The sequence below is a fragment of the Sinocyclocheilus grahami genome, unplaced genomic scaffold, assembly GCF_001515645.1.
Source record: "Sinocyclocheilus grahami isolate Dianchi unplaced genomic scaffold, SAMN03320097.WGS_v1.1 scaffold1773.1, whole genome shotgun sequence".
NCBI lineage: Eukaryota > Metazoa > Chordata > Actinopteri > Cypriniformes > Cyprinidae > Sinocyclocheilus > Sinocyclocheilus grahami.
Window position 1 is genome coordinate 167,766 of NW_015506952.1, and position 19,435 is coordinate 187,200.

The window sequence follows — 19,435 nt, forward strand, 5'->3', positions numbered from 1 at the left end:
TGTATATATATATATATATATATATATATATATTGTATTTTATTAAACTCTGTTTCTGTTAGAACCACGGAATGTGGTTCAGGAAACTCTGCATGGTTGACCAACCCCCAAAGGAGTTTTGATCAACATTATGTCTTATTAGTCACATGTTTCATTCAGTGTCATGCTTTTTCATATTACTTTCTTTCATTTTCTTTGTCATTTAGCAGACGCTTTTATCCAAAGCGACTTACAAATAAGAAAAAGTAACTGAAACTAAAAGCTAAAACTCTATCAATACTATATATATATATACACACACATAAGAAAATTAATTAAATAAAAATGACAAATGCATACAACAACATTTCAAAACTAAACATTTAAATGAAAACAATTCAAAATATTAAAAGAACAAAAGGTATGAGTATAATAATGATTCTAACATAACATTAAGCCAAGCACCAAAAAACAACTACATGTGTGTATGAACAGCCACACACATATACATAAACATATATATAAATACATTCAATATATATATACTATTTCATTTCCATTTTGTATGTTGAAGTACTGAAATAACTCAAATTAAATAAAACTAAAACTTAATAAAAAACCTATATAGACATAATAAAAAACTAATAAAATGACAACATTACTACAACTGTAACTAAAATAGATAACTAATACAAATCAAACATTAATTTATCAGTAATCCTAAAAATGTTTTTAAAAAACACTGAGCCAAACACACGTTAAAATAACAACAACTTACTGACACATAGTAAGAAATGGTTATAAAAAACTGAAGCAGAAGTGAAACAAGTAGTAGTAAAGAGGAGAAATAAAAAGCGATACTTATCCTTTGCCGGTGTCCCTGCCCGGACACGTAAAAATAAAATATTATAATTCAGCCTGGCTTTATATAATAAGCAGAAATGATTCATGTCAACATTTGGGAAATGAATATGTACTCATTGCCTTGATGTGCTTCTGCCTAACTGAATATCTGCTTAAGTGGACACTTTTCTATTCTTTTAAAGTCAATTCCACAGGCAGAGATCAAACTCCCCGAGGCACAGCTGTGTGTCCATGAAGAGTGAAGCATCTATGGGAAGGTCAGTAATATTTAATGGGAAAAACAAATCAAATCTGAGGTACAACATTTCTAGGTTTAACCTAGATAGAAAATTCTATTACTTTTTTCCACTTGGCCCAAATGCTGAATATGTGATAACATCTATGCTTCTGCTATAACACTGTATCCAGTGGATAATGACATCATTAGATTAGGAGGTGTCACTTTAAATTACTGTCAATTTTACCGCTTTAATTCATGTTGTAATCTCTTATTTTAATCTTTCTCTCAGTGACTCTCAACTGGTCCAAAGCACAATTAAATCAAATCTGGTGAAGAAGTTTCAGTGTCTGTATGAAGGAACATCAAAGCAGGGAAACCCAACACTCCTGAATGAGATCTACACAGAGCTCTACATCACAGAGAGGGAAGATGGAGAGATCAGTAATGAGCATGAGCTGAGACAGATTGAGACACAATCCAGGAGAGCAGCAACAGAGGACAAACCAATCAAATGCAATAAGATCTTTAGACCTTTATCTGGTCAAGAAAAACCCATCAGAACTGTGCTGACAAAGGGAGTCGCTGGCATTGGAAAAACAGTGTCTGTGCAGAAGTTCATTGTGGACTGGGCTGAAGGGAAAGAGAATCAGGATGTCCAGCTCATATTTCCACTGCCTTTCAGAGAGCTCAACTTGATGAAGGACAAAACACTCAGTCTTTCAGATATTCTTCATATCTTTTTCCCTGAAACCAAAGAAATAGAAATATCCAGTGATGAATATAAAGTGTTGTTCATCTTTGATGGTCTGGATGAGTGTCGTCTGTCTCTGGATTTTCAGAGCGATGTGAGGTTGTGTGATGTAAGTGAATCAGTCTCAGTGGATGTGCTGCTGATGAACCTCATTGTGGGGAACCTGCTTCCCTCTGCTCTCATCTGGATCACCTCCAGACCAGCAGCAGCTGATCTCATTCCCTCTGAGTGTGTCCATCGAGTGACAGAGGTACGAGGCTTCAATGATCAACAGAAGGAGGAATACTTCAGGAAGAGAATCAGAGATCAGAGTCTGGCCAATACAATCATCTCTCACCTGAAGTCTTCAAGGAGCCTCCACATCATGTGCCACATCCCAGTGTTCTGCTGGATCTCAGCCACTGTTCTAGAGAAGATGTTGAGTCAAGCAGAGAGTGGAGAGATTCCCAAGACTCTCACTCAAATGTACACACACTTCTTGATCATTCAGACCAACATCAGACATGAGAAGGACTATGAGAAGAAAGTCAAAGATGAAGATATGATCTTCAAACTGGGGAAACTGGCTTTTCAGCAGCTTGTGAAAGGCAACCTGATCTTCTATGAGGAAGACCTGAGAGAGTGTGGCATTGGAGAGACAGAAGCATCAGTGTACTCAGGATTGTGCACTCAGATCTTCAGAGAGGAGTTTGGATTGTTTCGGGGGAAAGTCTTCTGCTTTGTTCATCTGAGCATCCAAGAACATCTAGCAGCTCTATATGCACATCTGTCCCTTATGAAAAAAAACAGAAATGTGTTTATTACTCTGTCTTCTAGTCCTTTGAAGCATTTAAAGAAGGCTTTACATGTTTCATTATCTGAGCTGCATCAGAGAGCTGTGAAAAAGGCCTTCAAGAGTAAAAATGGACATCTGGACCTTTTCTTGCGTTTTCTTCTGGGTCTCTCATTGGAGTCCAATCAGATTCTCTTACGAGAACTACCGACACAGACAGGAAGCTGCTCCTACAACAAAGAGGAAACAGTTGAGTACATCAAGCAGAAGATCAGGAGGAATCGCTCTCCAGAGAGATCCATCAATCTGTTCCACTGTCTGAATGAACTGGGTGATGATTCACTGATGCAGGAGATCCAAGATTATCTGAAATCTGGAAAAATAAGAGAAATCAAACTCTCCTCTTCACAGTGGTCAGCTCTGGTTTATGTGTTGCTGACATCAGAGCAGAAGATGGATGTTTTCAAACTAAAACTGTTTATTGGATCCCAAAATACAGCAGATGAAGTTCTTCAGAAGCTGCTACCTGTGGTCAAAGAATCCAAATTAGTTCAGTAAGTCAGACTGACAACAATCACTACACTGATAAAACATGATCACATGAACATGATTTTGACTTTAGCATGCATCTTACCAAAGCAACAAAAGGGTTACATTTCCAAAAAAATCCCATCACTGACCGTCAGGAGAGTGCTTACTAAAGAACCTGAGGAGATTTTTGTGTGTCTGTGTAAGAGCTGATGATTGTAGAGGTCAGTGTATGAATGTCCCTGGGATCAAAACTGACAGCAAACAGCAACAGTGTCTTTAACAGTGTTTTTTTTTTTTTTTTTTTTATATAGATGCTGCATGATTAGGACTGTTTGTCCTGTAATGATGTTTATGTGACTGTTTTACATTTTATTCTGTAGTCGCAGCTTGTATCAGTTCACCATGCATCTTCAATCTCTGCAGGTTGATGGATTGTGGCGTTACAGATGAAGGTTGTGGTGCTTTGGCTTCAGCTCTGAAATCAAACCCCTCACACATGAGAAATATGAATCTGTCACTGAATAAACTAGGAGCATCAGGAGTGAAGCTGCTCTCTGATGGACTGAAGGATCCTCACTGTAAGCTGGAAAAACTGAGGTAAGACTGGTGGTAACATTCTCCATTTTCTTCTTCTTGCAGGGGATCTTTTTACAGTACTAGTAGTACCAACTCAATTCTATACACACTCACAGTCAACTGCTTTCAAACGCTCCTGTGTGTTTTTCTGTGCACGCTCTGGTTTTGCAGCATTTGTAGCAAATCACAGGCATCTATATTGAAAGCAATAGGGGCTTTCGCACCACGTAGTTCTATGAACTCAGTTCTAGGAGCTAGCCAGCAGCGTGGTCCCTAGAGAACCAATTTCTCACTTAGGCTGTTTTACTGGTTGTATTCGCACTGGAAGCTGGAAATCTGAAGCAGCCGACAGCCACGTCTTTATGTACGGCATTTACAAACATCAACAACCGGTGAATGGAGGACGGTGTGATCTGAGCTGTTTTGAGTTCTGAGCTGAAAAGAGGCAGTGGTGTTTGATACCATATTTCATATTATTGTAAATGTAAATACAGTGACGATAAGCGGAGTAGCCAAGGCGAGCTGAGTGACGTTATCAAGTGCACTGCTGTTCCATTAGCAGAATTACTGGATTTGCGTCCTCCGCCTGAGTCGAACTTGCCAAGTCCGAACTACCAAGGATGCAAGTCCGAACCTTGCGTACTTGGTATGGAGAAATGCCCCTAATGGCCAATCAGCAGTTTACACTTTAGGTTAGTCAGAATCCGCTCTGAACTAGTTTTTGTTTTCATAAGTTTACGGAGTTCTACATACTCGCAAGATCTTGCTATTATAACGTGAAAAAAGCATACATACGGTGAAAATAAGAGATTGATTGTGTAGTAAGTCACTGATTATATCGGTTATTTCGCAAAATTGTGAATGGATAATGTAGAGAACCCAAGCAACATGAGTAAGCTCGGTCAGTTGCGCAACTGACCGAGGTGCAACGGTGATAACTGTAGCAATAGACTGAACAAACTATCTGACAAGCCGTCAAAATAGAGATGTGCATTAAGTGATGCAGAATAAATTCAGAGTAACAAAACTACAGCAGCAACAAGTCTGTGTTGGCTAAATCCAAAGTTCTGTCATGAAATTATTTTTTATTAACTAAGTTCGGGAGGAGCACGTTCAGATAATTAACCTGATTAACATGAGAGGAGCACAATCAGTAATCAACCTAATTAACAAGTGTATATATACACAGCAGACTTGGCTCTGTTCCTCGACAGTTTTCCAGCGTCCCAGTGGTGGAGGGACGCTGGAAAACTGTCGAGTATGTAACCCTCGTTCCCTGAAGGAGGGAATGGAGACGTCACGTTGGTGACCGACGAATTGGGATCTCGCTTAGAGAGACCAATCCACTTCGAGTGTAAACTAAACGAGCTAATGCACATTACAATGTGCATACGATGATTGCATCCATCTGATCACAGTGTGAGCATAAAAGGGCAGCAGGCGCAACACATACCAGGTTTTTGCTGAGGAGCCGAGCCGGTGACCCGGCCGCTCAGCGTGGTACAGCAGCCATGGCGACGTGACGTCTCCGTTCCCTCCTTCAGGGAACGAGGGTTACATATATACGTAACCGAGATGTTCCCTTTCAGTCGGTCACTCTCAATGTCATGTCGGTAACCGACGAATTGGGATCCCTACCAAAGTGCCATGGATGCTGCCCATTTTTGGTGTAGGCCGGGGCTCGCAACAAGAATACCAGTCACTGTTGTCGTAGCACTACCCACTCAGTGAGATTGGATAACACTGGGAAAACGTATCTGTACCACTTGGAACAGGAACGGTGCGGAAGCCCCATCCTTCCCCAAGGAGGTCTCGGAAGCACTTACACATGTGAACAACCGTTTAGGTGCATATGGAAGATTAGAGGTGATTATAACCCTCTTGGAAATGGCAGAAGTCTGCCGGGGAAACACTGGCTCTGAGGCTATACCGTGGACTTTACACATGTGTGATCCACTTATGTCTCTACATATGGAACCCAGCCATCTACTGCTTCTCACGGATTCATCGAGTGAGGGCCTGGCGCTGGACGTTCCGCCATGTCTGGCTGCCAAGGGGATAAAGGAGCTCGACCGGGTCTACAGTACGGACACTCTGGAGCAGTTTTAGCAACCCGGAGGAGCTCGACAGGGTCTACAGTATGGACTCTCTGGAGCGGTTTTAGCAAGTCATCAATAAACCGGGGCCTCTCAGTGCCTCTACCCATTTGAGGTGAGAACATAGGAGGATACCGGCTCCACACAAAGGCTATAGAACCTAGCGAACGTGTTGGGGGTCGCCCAGCCTGCAGCTCTACAAATATCTGTCAGCGAGGCACCACGAGCCAGCACCCAGGAGGATGCAACACTTCTAATAGCGTGAGCTCGCAACCTGAGTGGGCAAGGCACACCCTGTGCCTGATAAGCCAGGTGATGGCATCCACTAACCAGTGGGCCATCCTCTGCTTAGAGATGGCCTTACCCTTCTGCCGGTCTCTGTAACAGACAAAGAGCTGGTCTGAGGTCCTAAAGCTTTGTGTCCGGTCTACGTACCATCTCAAGGCTCGGACGGGCTGGGTCTGCCTCCTCTGGGTGCAGCGTTTGCAGGTTCACTACCTGATCCCTGAAGGGGGTAGTAGGAACCTTGGGCACATAGGCCTCAGGCCGGGGCCTCAGGATTACCTGGGAGTCAGCCGGCCCAAACTCTAGGCATGAATCGTCGACCAAAAATGCGTGCAGGTCCACTCGACGAACAGGTTCCACTTCAAGGCGTAAGTATGTCTCGTAGACTGTGCTCTCACCAAAGTGATGATGTCAACTACCTGCTGGGGTAGGTCACCTAGAACCTCCACGTCCCGTCCAGGGACCAGACATCCAGGGTGCCACAGGGTGCCCCATCTCTGAGTCAGTAGATCCTTCCTCAGAAGAATCTGCCAGGGAGGGGCTGCCACAAGGAGCATTAGTTCTGGGAACCAGGTCTGAGTGGGCCAATTCGGCGCCACAAGCAGGACCTGCTCCTCGTCCTCCCTGACTTTGCAGTGTCTGTGCGAGAAGGCTCACTGGGGGAAACGCATACTTGCGCAGGCCCCGCAGCCAGCTGTGTGCCAGTGCATCCATGCCGAGTGTTCCCTCAGTCAGGGAGTAGAACAACTGGCAGTGAGAGGTTTCCGGAGAGGCAAACCGGTCTACCTGAGCGGCTCCGAAATGTCTCCAAATCAGCTGGACCATCTGGGGATGGAGTCTCCATTCTTCTGGGAGCGTAGCTCGTGACAGCTCGTAAGCTGTATGGTTGAGCAGACCCGGAATGTGAATGGCACGAAGTGACCTCAGAACATTCCGACTCCAAAGGAGGAGTTGCGACGGAAGCGCAGTCCACCTTGTCGGTTGATGTACGCAACGGTCGCCGTGTTGTCCGTTTGGACCAGCACGTGCTTGCCTCGTAAGCGCCCTTTGAGACGGTTCAAGGCAAGGCGCACCGCTAACAACTCTAGGCAATTGATATGCCAGTGCATTTGATGGCCCGTCCACACCCGCGACACTGCGTGCCCGTTGAACGTGGCCCCCCAGCCAGTGGTGGAGGCATCCGTGTAAACCACAGCATGCCTGGAGACCTGTTCTAGGTGCACTCCTACCCAGAGAAATGCAATGTCTGACCACGGAGTGAAGGTTTGGCGAAAGGCCGGTGTAACTTGGACCCGGTGAGTGCCGCACTGCCACGCCCACCTCGGGACTCGGCCATGAAGCCAGTGCTGAAGCGGTCTCATATGAAGCAGCCACAGGGGTGTAACTGCTGCTGCAGCTGCCATATGCCCCAGGAGCCTCTGAAATTGTTTCAGTGGGACCACTGTCCTGCCCTTGAATGAATTCAAGCAGTTCAGCACCAACCGCGCATGTTCCTCTGTGAGGCATGCTGTCTGTTCGACCGAATCCAACTCCATACCGAAAAAAGAGATCCTCTGCGTCGGGGAAAGTTTGCTTTTTTCCCAGTTGACCCGAAAACCCAACTGGCTGAGGTGCCGGAGCACCAGGTTCCTGTGCTCACACAACTGATCCCGAGACTGTGCTAGTATAAGCCAACCGCCGAGATAGTTGAGGATGCGAACACCCTGCTCTCTGAGGGGAACAAGAGCCCCCTCCGCAACTTTTATGAAGACACAGGGAGATAGGGACAGCCCGAAGGGCAGGACCTTGTACTGATATCCTTCGAACGCCAACCGCAGAAATGGTCTGTGGCGCATAAGGATCAACACATGAAAGTACGCATACTTCAGGACGATCGCTGCAATCCAATTTCGGGGACGGATACCCCCGAAAATATGTTTCTGCATCAACATCTTGAACAGTAACCGGTGAAGGGCCCGGTTCAAGACATGCAGATCCAAGATTGGTTGTAACCCACCGCCTTTCTTGGGTACAATGAAGTAGGGGCTGTAAAACCCCATCTTCATATCGGCTTCATGAGGGACCGGCTCTATCGCGTCCTTCACCAGTAGGACTGCGATCTCTGTACACAAGACAGCAGCATCAGCCGCCTTCACTGCTGTGAAGTAGATGCCACTGAACTTGGGGGGACGCCGGGAGAACTGAATCGCATAGCCGAGGCTGATGGTCCGCAGAAGCCAGCGAGACAAGCTGGGTAGCGCTAGCCAGGCACCCAGATACTGTGCAAGCGGGACGAGCGAAACCACCACCGTACAGGGCCAGCGAGGTGGAATGCAGGGACCCAACTCGGCCGGCTCGTGGGCTGACCCAAGAGGGGTCTGAATGTGCGGTGCAACGCTTACCTGGTTCCACGGTTTGGCAGAGGGTGCGTGAGTAGGGCCTTTGATGATGCTCTCGAAACGCCCACTGCTGCCTGCTGGCGAGAGAGGAGGATGAGTGTGGTCTGGTGTTGGTCCATCCGTGACTCTCCGTGCCCTCTTGGGATCCAGAGACAGAGAAAACCGCTCTCTCGTCGAGATTTTTGGAAACCAGATTCTCCACACGGCCTCCTCCGGGGAGGGAGAGGTGCATTCACCATCCCCCAAAGAGCAGTTACCGCTCTCTCTTGCTCTTCCGCTCACCGCCAGGTTTGACGGGAGCCTGGACGGGCGGAGCGGCCTGTCTACACCGCTTGTTCGAAGCTGCTGTGGATGTGACACGGGAGCGGGGGCGGACACAGGAGGCAGCAGCTGCCCGCCGAGGCAGGATATGACGAATTGCCTCAGTCTGCTTCTGTGTAGCCGAGAACTGCTGAGAAAAGTTCTCGACCGCGTCGCCAAAGAGGCCGGTCTGGGACACAGGAACTTTGTCAGCATCCCTCATGTTGGCCAGACACAGCCAGAGATGGCGCTCCTGGACCACAAGTGTGGACATCGCACAAACCAGAGAACTCGCAGTGACCTTCATCGCTCGGAGCGCGAGGTCAGTAGCGGTTCGGAGCTCTTTCAGAACTTCCGGATTGTGACCACCCTCGTGCAGGTCCTTCAGTGCCTTGGCCTGATGAACCTGCAGTAACGCCATAGCGTGTAAGGCGGAGGCAGCTTCTCCACAAGCCGTATAAGCACCGCAGGTCAGACCAGACAAATGCCTACAGGCCCGGGAGGGGAGCGATGGGTTTCTCCGCCAGGAAAATATATAATTATATTATTAAATTATATTATTAAAATATATAAAGTCTGATTACACACACAAACTGGGCTACAATAATGTGAGCAGCATGAATGTAGTTATATTTTTTAAGTCACTGAAATAAGGCCATAAAACGCATAGAGAATATTTGTTCACAAGACTTTTGATGTGGATGTGGACTTTTGAACTAGATGTGGTAGACTTTTTGCTAGTTTTTGCTACAAAATTGTGAAAATCATCCTGCTCCCTCATTCACACAAAACAATATATTGATTTAACTTTTTTAAGACATGATTTTCATTAGAAAAGCCGTATGCGAGGGAGTGACAATGGCCATGAATATTTAGGGATTCACATCTGAGAGACAAAGGGCCTCCCCTAATGAGCACGACAGTGGCCACAGTGTTACGGTGAGGCAGGTAAGAATGTGAGGAGATTAAAATAATAATGGGGGTTTTGATTATTTGTGTTTTATTTACAACATAGTATAATCTAAATATACACAGTGAAGGTCAAAGACACATTTTTGAACATACTGATCTAAACACTGAGACTTAAACAGTAACACACCTTTGTGCCAAACATTCTTAAACTCTAATGTTCATAGTGTTACAGTGTAAAAACTCATACTACTTTTATATCGTGTGGTTTTATATTTTATAGAACATTAAAAACATCCTGGCATCGTGAGGCATTTGGATGCAATGAAATGACACATATTTCAAAATGTTTCACTTGATTTCATACACGTAGTCAGGAATTATAGTTTGGGAAAAGTCTAACTAGTTAAATATGTACAATAAATTAGAATGTCGTGGAAAAGTTTTATTTCATTATTTCAGTAATTAAACTCAAATTGTGAAACTCGTGTATTAAATAAATTCAATGCACACAGACTGAAGTAGTTTGTCTTTGGTTCTTTTAATTGTGATGATTTTGAAAACCCACCGATTCACCATCTCAACAAATTAGAATATGGTGACATGCCAATCAGCTAATCAACTCAAAACACCTATTAAGAAAAAATATAGGAACAGCTATAAGTACACACATGCAGAAATCACACTCTGGCTAATCTTAATGATCTATATAATCTATGCATATACTGGATATATATAGGCTAGTTAAGACAAAATGTATGTTTCATCTTGGGATAATAGTTATAATATTTCATCTAAAAGAAAAGAGTAAGAAAGCCTTTTGTTATTGACTATAACTCGAGCTGCGAGGTTTCTCTGAATAACAGCACATGTACAGCCGGCTAATCAGAGATCTGTAAAATGGGTCTGTAAAAAAGGCGTTATAAAAGGCACACGTGTTATGAATTAGGTGGAAAGTTTTCTTGAAGAGTTTGAATGTGTGTATAAATACGAATAATCAACGCAATTACCCATTGACCCATTGTCCCTCTAATTCTTCCAATCCTGTAGCTGACAGTGCCTAGTATAACCAATTTTCACCCAAAATAAATTGATAGTTAACTTTAAAAATGAAACCGAAACCGACACCAGCGGATATTATGCCAACACCTCTCTTTAGAGAGGTGTTAGGTGTGATTTGTTCTGACTATCATGAATAGCTCATTGACCACTGGTGTTATTCCATCCTGTTTTAAGCACATAGTGATTCGGCCATTTCTGAAGAAGCCAAATCTCGATACGTCTGATTTTAGTAATTTTCGCCCTATTTCCTCAATGCCTTTTTTGTCGAAAGTGTTGGAGAAGATTGACTGTCTTCATTCTTAACTGACCACAATATCCATGACAGATTTCAATAAGGGTTTAGGGCTTGTCATGGCACCGAAACTGCCTTCATTAAAGTGACAATTGACCTCTTGCTCACTTTGGTTTCTGGTAACTCTGCTAATCTAATTCTGCTCGATTTAACTGTTGCCTTCGATACAATCCACTGTAGCACTCTTTTAGATCGCCTACAGCAGGAGGTTGGGCTTAGTGGCATTGCTTTGCGTTGGTTTTATTCTTATCTGTCCAATAGGTCTGTATCAGTTACAATTGGTAATCACTCATCTCCTTCAGATCCTCTGTCATGCGGGCTCCCACCAGGGTCCATATTAAGTCCAATTTAGTTTTTTCTATATGTAAGCTTTGGGGTCTAATTTTAGGAAATATGAGATTGCATACCACTGCTATGCTGATGATAATCCTATGATATGTCCTATTACACCGAGTTGATAAATTCTGTTCTACTATTGTTCTACTAAGTGTCTTGAGGATGCAAAATCCTGGATGGCTAAGAATTTTCTCTCCTTAAATGAGAGAAAAATGGATGTTGTTGTTTTTGGCCCTCTTAGCTCTTTGCCCCTTATTTCTAGCTATTTGGGGCCGCTCTCTAGAAATGTTCATCCATACGCAAAAAAATCTGAATGTATAATTGATTCAGAGCTGAATTTTGCAAAACAAGTGAATAGTGTGGTGAAAACTAGTTTATACTACTTAATGTTGATAAGATAAAACCAATGCTCTCAACCTACACTCTTAAAAATAAAAGTGCTTATCGATGCCATAGAAGAATTCCTGGATGGCTAAGAATTTTCTCTCCTTAAATGAGAGAAATTGGATGTTGTTGTTTTTGGCCCTCTTAGCTCTTTGCCCCTTATTTCTAGCTATTTGGGGCCGCTCTCTAGAAATGTTCATCCATACGCAAAAAAATCTGAATGTATAATTGATTCAGAGCTGAATTTTGCAAAACAAGTGAATAGTGTGGTGAAAACTAGTTTATACTACTTAATGTTGATAAGATAAAACCAATGCTCTCAACCTACACTCTTAAAAATAAAAGTGCTTCTCGATGCCATAGAAGAACCTTTTTTGTCTAAATGGTTCCATAAAGAACCTTTAGCGTCTGAAGGTTCTTGAGATTATTTAAAGGTAAAAAAAGAGATGGTTCTTTAAAGAACCTTTGACTGAATGGTTCTTTGTGGAAACAAAAATGGTTCTTCTATGGCATCGCTGTGAAGAACCTTTTAAGCACTTTTATTTTTAAGAGTGTAGAGATTTGGAGACGATCATCCATGCTTTTATATAATCTAAATTGGATGTGTATTTAGACATTTCTCAGTCATTGGTAAATCGGTTGCAGCTTGCTCCAAATGCTGCTGCTAGACTATTGACCGGAATGAGAAAGAGGGACTGATTCACTCTGATTTTAACATCCCTGCAATGGTTACTGGTTAGATATTGGATTATTGGATTTATCTTATTAATAATTTTTTGAATTTTAAGTGGTCTTACGTCCTTGTATTTGTCAGATCTTGTATTTGTTCATTTGTTCCACTTTTCTGTCTTTATTACTTAATTTGTGTTATATGCAACTGCATTATTTGTGACTGGATTGGGAAAATGTCCAATGTCCACTTAATTGTTATTTTGTAATGGATTTTTGTTCTATTGGTGTACCTTGTAAAGCATCCTTGAGCCTGGGAAAGGCGCTATATAAATTAAACATATTATTATTTATTATTATTAGATCTTGTTACTCTACATAAGCCAGTAAAGAGTTCTGCTGATAAAACAATTTCTCCAGGTACCACGGTCCCGACTCAAGTGAAAAGGTGATCAGCCTTTTCGATAGCCAGACCTCGGTTATGGAATAACTTACCGCTAGACATCCGCACTGCCCCATCACTGATCGCTTTTAAAAGGGCTTTGAAGAAGCACTTTTATATCTTGGCTTTTCAGTGTGATTTAGGAGAGACCTAAATATAATTTTTTTTGATGCTGTATTTTGTTTTTGTCTTTGTTTGGTTTTTTGATTGTACTGTACAGCACTTGCTGCTCTTGTGGCTGTAGAAATATGCTCTATAAGAAAATTGACTAAAATTTATTCTTATCTGTCCAATAGGTCTGTATCAGTTACAATTGGTAATCACTCATCTCCTTCAGATCCTCTGTCATGCGGGCTCCCACCAGGGTCCATATTAAGTCCAATTTAGTTTTTTCTATATGTAAGCTTTGGGGTCTAATTTTAGGAAATATGAGATTGCATACCACTGCTATGCTGATGATAATCCTATGATATGTCCTATTACACCGAGTTGATAAATTCTGTTCTACTATTGTTCTACTAAGTGTCTTGAGGATGCAAAATCCTGGATGGCTAAGAATTTTCTCTCCTTAAATGAGAGAAAAATGGATGTTGTTGTTTTTGGCCCTCTTAGCTCTTTGCCCCTTATTTCTAGCTATTTGGGGCCGCTCTCTAGAAATGTTCATCCATACGCAAAAAAATCTGAATGTATAATTGATTCAGAGCTGAATTTTGCAAAACAAGTGAATAGTGTGGTGAAAACTAGTTTATACTACTTAATGTTGATAAGATAAAACCAATGCTCTCAACCTACACTCTTAAAAATAAAAGTGCTTCTCGATGCCATAGAAGAACCTTTTTTGTCTAAATGGTTCCATAAAGAACCTTTAGCGTCTGAAGGTTCTTGAGATTATTTAAAGGTAAAAAAAGAGATGGTTCTTTAAAGAACCTTTGACTGAATGGTTCTTTGTGGAAACAAAAATGGTTCTTCTATGGCATCGCTGTGAAGAACCTTTTAAGCACTTTTATTTTTAAGAGTGTAGAGATTTGGAGACGATCATCCATGCTTTTATATAATCTAAATTGGATGTGTATTTAGACATTTCTCAGTCATTGGTAAATCGGTTGCAGCTTGCTCCAAATGCTGCTGCTAGACTATTGACCGGAATGAGAAAGAGGGACTGATTCACTCTGATTTTAACATCCCTGCAATGGTTACTGGTTAGATATTGGATTTATTTCAAGATCTTATTAATAATTTTTTGAATTTTAAGTGGTCTTACGTCCTTGTATTTGTCAGATCTTGTATTTGTTCCATATGTATTCTTTTCTGTCTTTATTACTTAATTTGTGTTATATGCAACTGCATTATTTGTGACTGGATTGGGAAAATGTCCAATGTCCACTTAATTGTTATTTTGTAATGGATTTTTGTTCTATTGGTGTACCTTGTAAAGCATCCTTGAGCCTGGGAAAGGCGCTATATAAATTAAACATATTATTATTTATTATTATTAGATCTTGTTACTCTACATAAGCCAGTAAAGAGTTCTGCTGATAAAACAATTTCTCCAGGTACCACGGTCCCGACTCAAGTGAAAAGGTGATCAGCCTTTTCGATAGCCAGACCTCGGTTATGGAATAACTTACCGCTAGACATCCGCACTGCCCCATCACTGATCGCTTTTAAAAGGGCTTTGAAGAAGCACTTTTATATCTTGGCTTTTCAGTGTGATTTAGGAGAGACCTAAATATAATTTTTTTTCCAGTTAAAGTTAAGATGATGAGTAGACTGAAGTTGGGCTCAGGTGGTTGTGCTGTGGGATGTGTGTCATATACATTTATTTATTTGTGGCGCTCACCACAATATCAAAACCGACGATTTTCCAAAAGGCTTGGTTGAATAAACATGAGCACTGCATGTTTAAAAATCAAAATGAGGTGCGGGTGCTTTTATATCACTGTATTTCTGAAGGAAGAGTATCTTTAGAAAATTTTCGATGTCATTTTAATTTCATCTTGCATGTTATATGTCTGATAAAGCAGCATTTGTGAGCTCAGCACTGCTTTGTGTACAGCTGTTACTGGGGAAACCTCTGTTTTTGTTCCGTCCTCCACGCTGTGACAACTCACAAAAGACAATTTTTAACCAAGCAGCACGGAGAGCCGCTTCAGAAACGTGCCGCGGCTGGCTGATAAACACAAGCACTGACTAGAGCGGCCGTGATCAGCTCCGGTGACCGTGGAGCCGTAACGCGCCGCAGACGCGTGCAGTGAGGCGCAGATCAGCTCTAACGTCACTGAATCTGCTGTTAAAAATGAACCAACTATTCATCATATCATCATGGAAAACATACATGACAAACGGCAAATTTTTCATTGTTTCTCGAAACGTGCATAGCATTTCCACACCAGCGATGACTGCGGCGCTAAATCATTTATGTCCTCACGCATCATGTACGTCGTCACGAGTTGACATCATCAAAATTGCGATCGATTCCTGAGATCGGCCAAGTTGGTGAGTACCGATCGAGTCATAAAATATGATTATCGGCCGATCCCGATCTCTGGCCGATCGATCGGAGCATCCCTAGTATTTACATAAAAAATGATTCTGGCGTTTTCTATGATATTGAAATGATCACCATGTAGTATTTGACTGAGTATTTGACTGAGCAGTCATTGAGTGTTTTGTCATTGTATTTGATTTCTCTAATACATAAAAGAAGTAAACCAAAGAAACCAATTTACTGAAGGTAGCAGTGTAGCGCAGCTCTTCAGCGGAGATGTTAGCATGTCGGTCTTCAAAGAATCGGAACCTTTCTGAGACTTGGTTTATACTCACTGCATTCACAAGTTTAATTGTTTGCACGCAAAAATAACATAATTGCAGTAAAAAGTGCACATCGCCAGGCCCAGTGTTTTAGAGGCTATAGCATTGCTTCCCTTTCATAGGTTCACTCCACGCTGTGTCGCTGATGCTATGGGAACAGCCCCAGTGTGATGGTTGTCTGAAGCCCTTATACCTTCCCACCAACTCATTGGGCACTCACACAAGGAATACTTCACGTATGCCTTAAGAGCATGCTCGCGCCATCTCAACTCAGATTTCTTTGAGGAAGAGGTTTGTCTGTTGCGTATCGGAAAAGCGAATGTCATGTTCTTTGCTTACTGTTTTAGAGCAGTTTACCACTCCTCCCAGGCGGACACAATGAGTTTTCCATAATATGTGGATCTGTGCGACAGATTCATCGCAGGAGGCTAAACATGACAAGTATGTGCTATGTTGTTTGGCGCTTATCAGCCTGTCTGCTTTAGGCTCTCTTTCTTTTTAAAGAAAGAAGAGCGTTGGTTTAAACACATTCATCTAAATCCTGACTAGATATGGCTTTATACCGTGGTGCTCTCCCTCCAGGTCGATGGGAGAAATACACAGACGAGACGGCTGTATGCTCTTGAGTGGAAACTCTTTGTTTCCTTATGTGGTGTGGGCAATGCAATTTGGATCCAGTCCACTGCCCTACAGCTTTAGTGCTAGAGATCCTATTAAGTCAGTTTTCAGCAGTGGTGGCCCCTGCCGGTCTTGATTTTATGCAGCAGTGATTGCTGCTATATCATGTGCTGATAGGAGGTGTCTCCATTGGGCGACACTCTCTGGTTTCCTGTTTTCTGCAAGGAGCGTGACGGCTTAGATCTTTCTGCCCTGTGTGATTTCCTTCGTGGGAGTTATCAGTTGCTGTAGAACAGGGGTGTCCAAAGTCCGGTCCGTAGATGAATTTCAAACAGCTCACAGCTTGTCTATTAAAATATATGTGGCCCGCCAAGCATAATTTGCAAATGACACTGCTTCACAGTGTCAACACAAGGTGACAGCATTAGATTTTAGGCCAGATGTCGCAGTAACACATGAGTGTTACCATTTCTTTAGCACACAAGAATTCCTAAATAACACCCCAATAGCAGAACAGAACAGAAGCAGTACTTGTGTGAATCGCACCGCACGGACCATTATTATCTCTGCCTAAAGACAGCGCATCACAAGCTCAAACAAATGCATTAACTCACTGACTGGTCTCGATCTCGCGACCACTAAACGGCACTGAGAGATCCAGTGAGAAACATTTGAGTTTGGAGCAGAGGTCTCCGATATAAACCACAGGTGATTTAAACAAGTTTAAAGCCAGATGAAACAGCATAACACTCTCAACAACAATGACGCGGAAAACAGGAGAAACATTGCAACAAAAATCCAATTAGAATAGCCTACTTTTCAATCCACATCTCAAACATTTACAATGGGTTTACTGTAGTAACACTAACTGTGGTATTGTGGCAGAAATGTAGGATATTCATATCAGATTTTATTATATTATCAATGTAGGCCAATTGAATGTATTAAGGGAGTAATGAAATATAGGCCAAATTATACAGACATTTTGTTATAAGCAGTTTTGTGCATTTCTATTTATATTAAATAAATGTGTTTATATACTAAATACCATTAAGCCATTCTAGATATTATATAATAGATAGATATGATAGATTAAGACACATAGATAGATATGCTATTACAGGTATTCATTATTCAATTATCAAAATTCATATAATAGAAGGAGCATCCGGCCCCCCGGTGTGTCCACAACATCGAATCTGGCACCCTTTAAAAAAAAGTTTGGACACCCCTGCTCGAGAAAGTTTGATGGACCATCTATTTGAGCATAGTTCTGATGGTCAAATGGCTGTCACCGAGCAGAGGATATCTCATTGGGTGACTGTTGCTATCTCTGCGGTCCATGAGGCACGTTGCTTGGCTTTGCTGGTGTTCATACTCATTCTGCAAGATGGAGGAGTGGCTTCTTTCCAGGCTCTGTTTAAGGGTTCTTCCTTTGGTGGATATTTGTGTTGCAGCAGGATGGTCCTCTCTGCACACTTATTGGGTGTTATGGTCTGGATGTGGGGATGTCTGGATGTCTTGAACTGGACACTGTCCTTGGTCTTCCAGATAAACCGGCAAATGTAGTCGAAAGCGTGGAGTGAACCTATGAAAGGGAATGTCTCTGTTATGTATGTAACTTCGGTTTCCTGAATAGGGAACGAGACGCTGCGTTGCCGGCCATTCTCCTGCTTTGCGAATTGCTTCCTTAATGAAAAGATCTGAGATGGCGCGAGCACACTCTTAAGATGGTCTAAAGCGCCACTAGCCAATTAATTGGTAGAAGGGATGGTTTAAGGGTTTTAAGCGTGATGGTTTCATTTCAAGTTTTTTGTTTTGTAAAGCAGCTATGTATAAGCTGGTAAAATAAGCTGTTTTAATGCATAAATACAAGTATGTTACCTTTTATTGGATGCTAAATATAACAAAACCTTTTTAATTAATTTTTTAATGTTCCTACAGGACTTAATAATAAAGAGGTATTTGCATAATAACAAAATTTTTTGTTTAAAATGTAATTAGCGATATTAGATTCTAGTTTACTGAACCTTATGAAATCAAAATCCAATCTTCAAATTGCAACCGTGCTGATAATTGGGAAAATCGGCACTCTTGTGTACGTGATTTTGCTTGACTATGTCATGTTAAGCAAGTTTAAGACAATATCACTTTACCCTCATATCAAGAGGCTATGTTAACAATAAGTGGCATGGCATGTTATTCACAGAATCCACGAGACAGATATAAAACTCGAGCTCGAGCCCCTGGCCTTTTAATCGCCAAAACTAAAGTGCCTTTTTGGTCCAAGGTGCCCACAGAACACAATTTCTACCGAGGGGGAAACCCCATGTCCCCCACCCCCCTTTGTCCTCCAATCGTGATTTATCCTCTGCTCCTCCAAGGTCTGTTTGTGGTACTCACATAAGGAAATTGAATTATTTAGACTAATACTGAACCCCCTCAAGCACCATGTAGAAGTGTGTCTGAACCTTAGACTGGACCGGTGAATCATGCTGTGGATTAAGTCTCTGTTTCTGATTGTAAAGTTCCTGCTTATCTGAGCTGTACATCCAGAACTGAGAGACTGAAGAGTGTCATTTTTCTCTACAGGTTGAGTGATTGTGGCGTCACAGATGAAGGTTGTGCTGCTCTGACTTCAGCTCTGAGATCAAACCCCTCACAACTGAGAGAACTAGATCTGTCAATGAATAAATTAGGAGCGTCAGGACTGAATCTGCTCTCTGATCTACTGAAAGATCCTCCCTGTAAACTGGAGATACTGCGGTAAGACTGTATGAATGTCTCAACATCCTACCCCATTTATTCCTTTGGCCTGTATGAACGAAATTCAAATCAAATCTTAAAGTGTCCTTTCAGAAAATTGAAGCGAATGTTGTTTTATTCTTCACTACATTCTTTCCAAAGTTTTGATGTAATTTTGCAATGTAGAATTTTGCAATAGAATAAGATGAGTGGATGATGTGACAGCAACAACTGCTTTATGTCATACAGATGCGTGTTGAGGATTTGGGGTATTAGGGCTTTCTATTAGGGCTGTAAAATCGATGAATCACGATTAATCGTTTTATTTCACCTTGTTTCTATTTCAACGTGTCACGCTTGACACAATACGCCACGGCCACAAAAACGCTGTATGACAGATGTCAATTTTATTTAG

At 42.1% G+C, this 19,435-nt stretch overlaps 1 protein-coding gene across 1 annotated transcript in view; it reads left to right on the forward strand.

The window, feature by feature from the left end:
- Positions 1–19,435, forward strand: part of LOC107572557 (NACHT, LRR and PYD domains-containing protein 12-like) — a 62,377-nt gene that overhangs the window by 18,719 nt on the left and 24,223 nt on the right. Inside the window, exons 6-9 of the mRNA XM_016258979.1 lie at positions 1,353–1,913; positions 2,013–3,140; positions 3,541–3,714; positions 18,868–19,041. Of these exons, the coding sequence (XP_016114465.1) occupies positions 1,353–1,913; positions 2,013–3,140; positions 3,541–3,714; positions 18,868–19,041 (2,037 nt within the window). The remainder of the gene's footprint in view (positions 1–1,352; positions 1,914–2,012; positions 3,141–3,540; positions 3,715–18,867; positions 19,042–19,435) is intronic.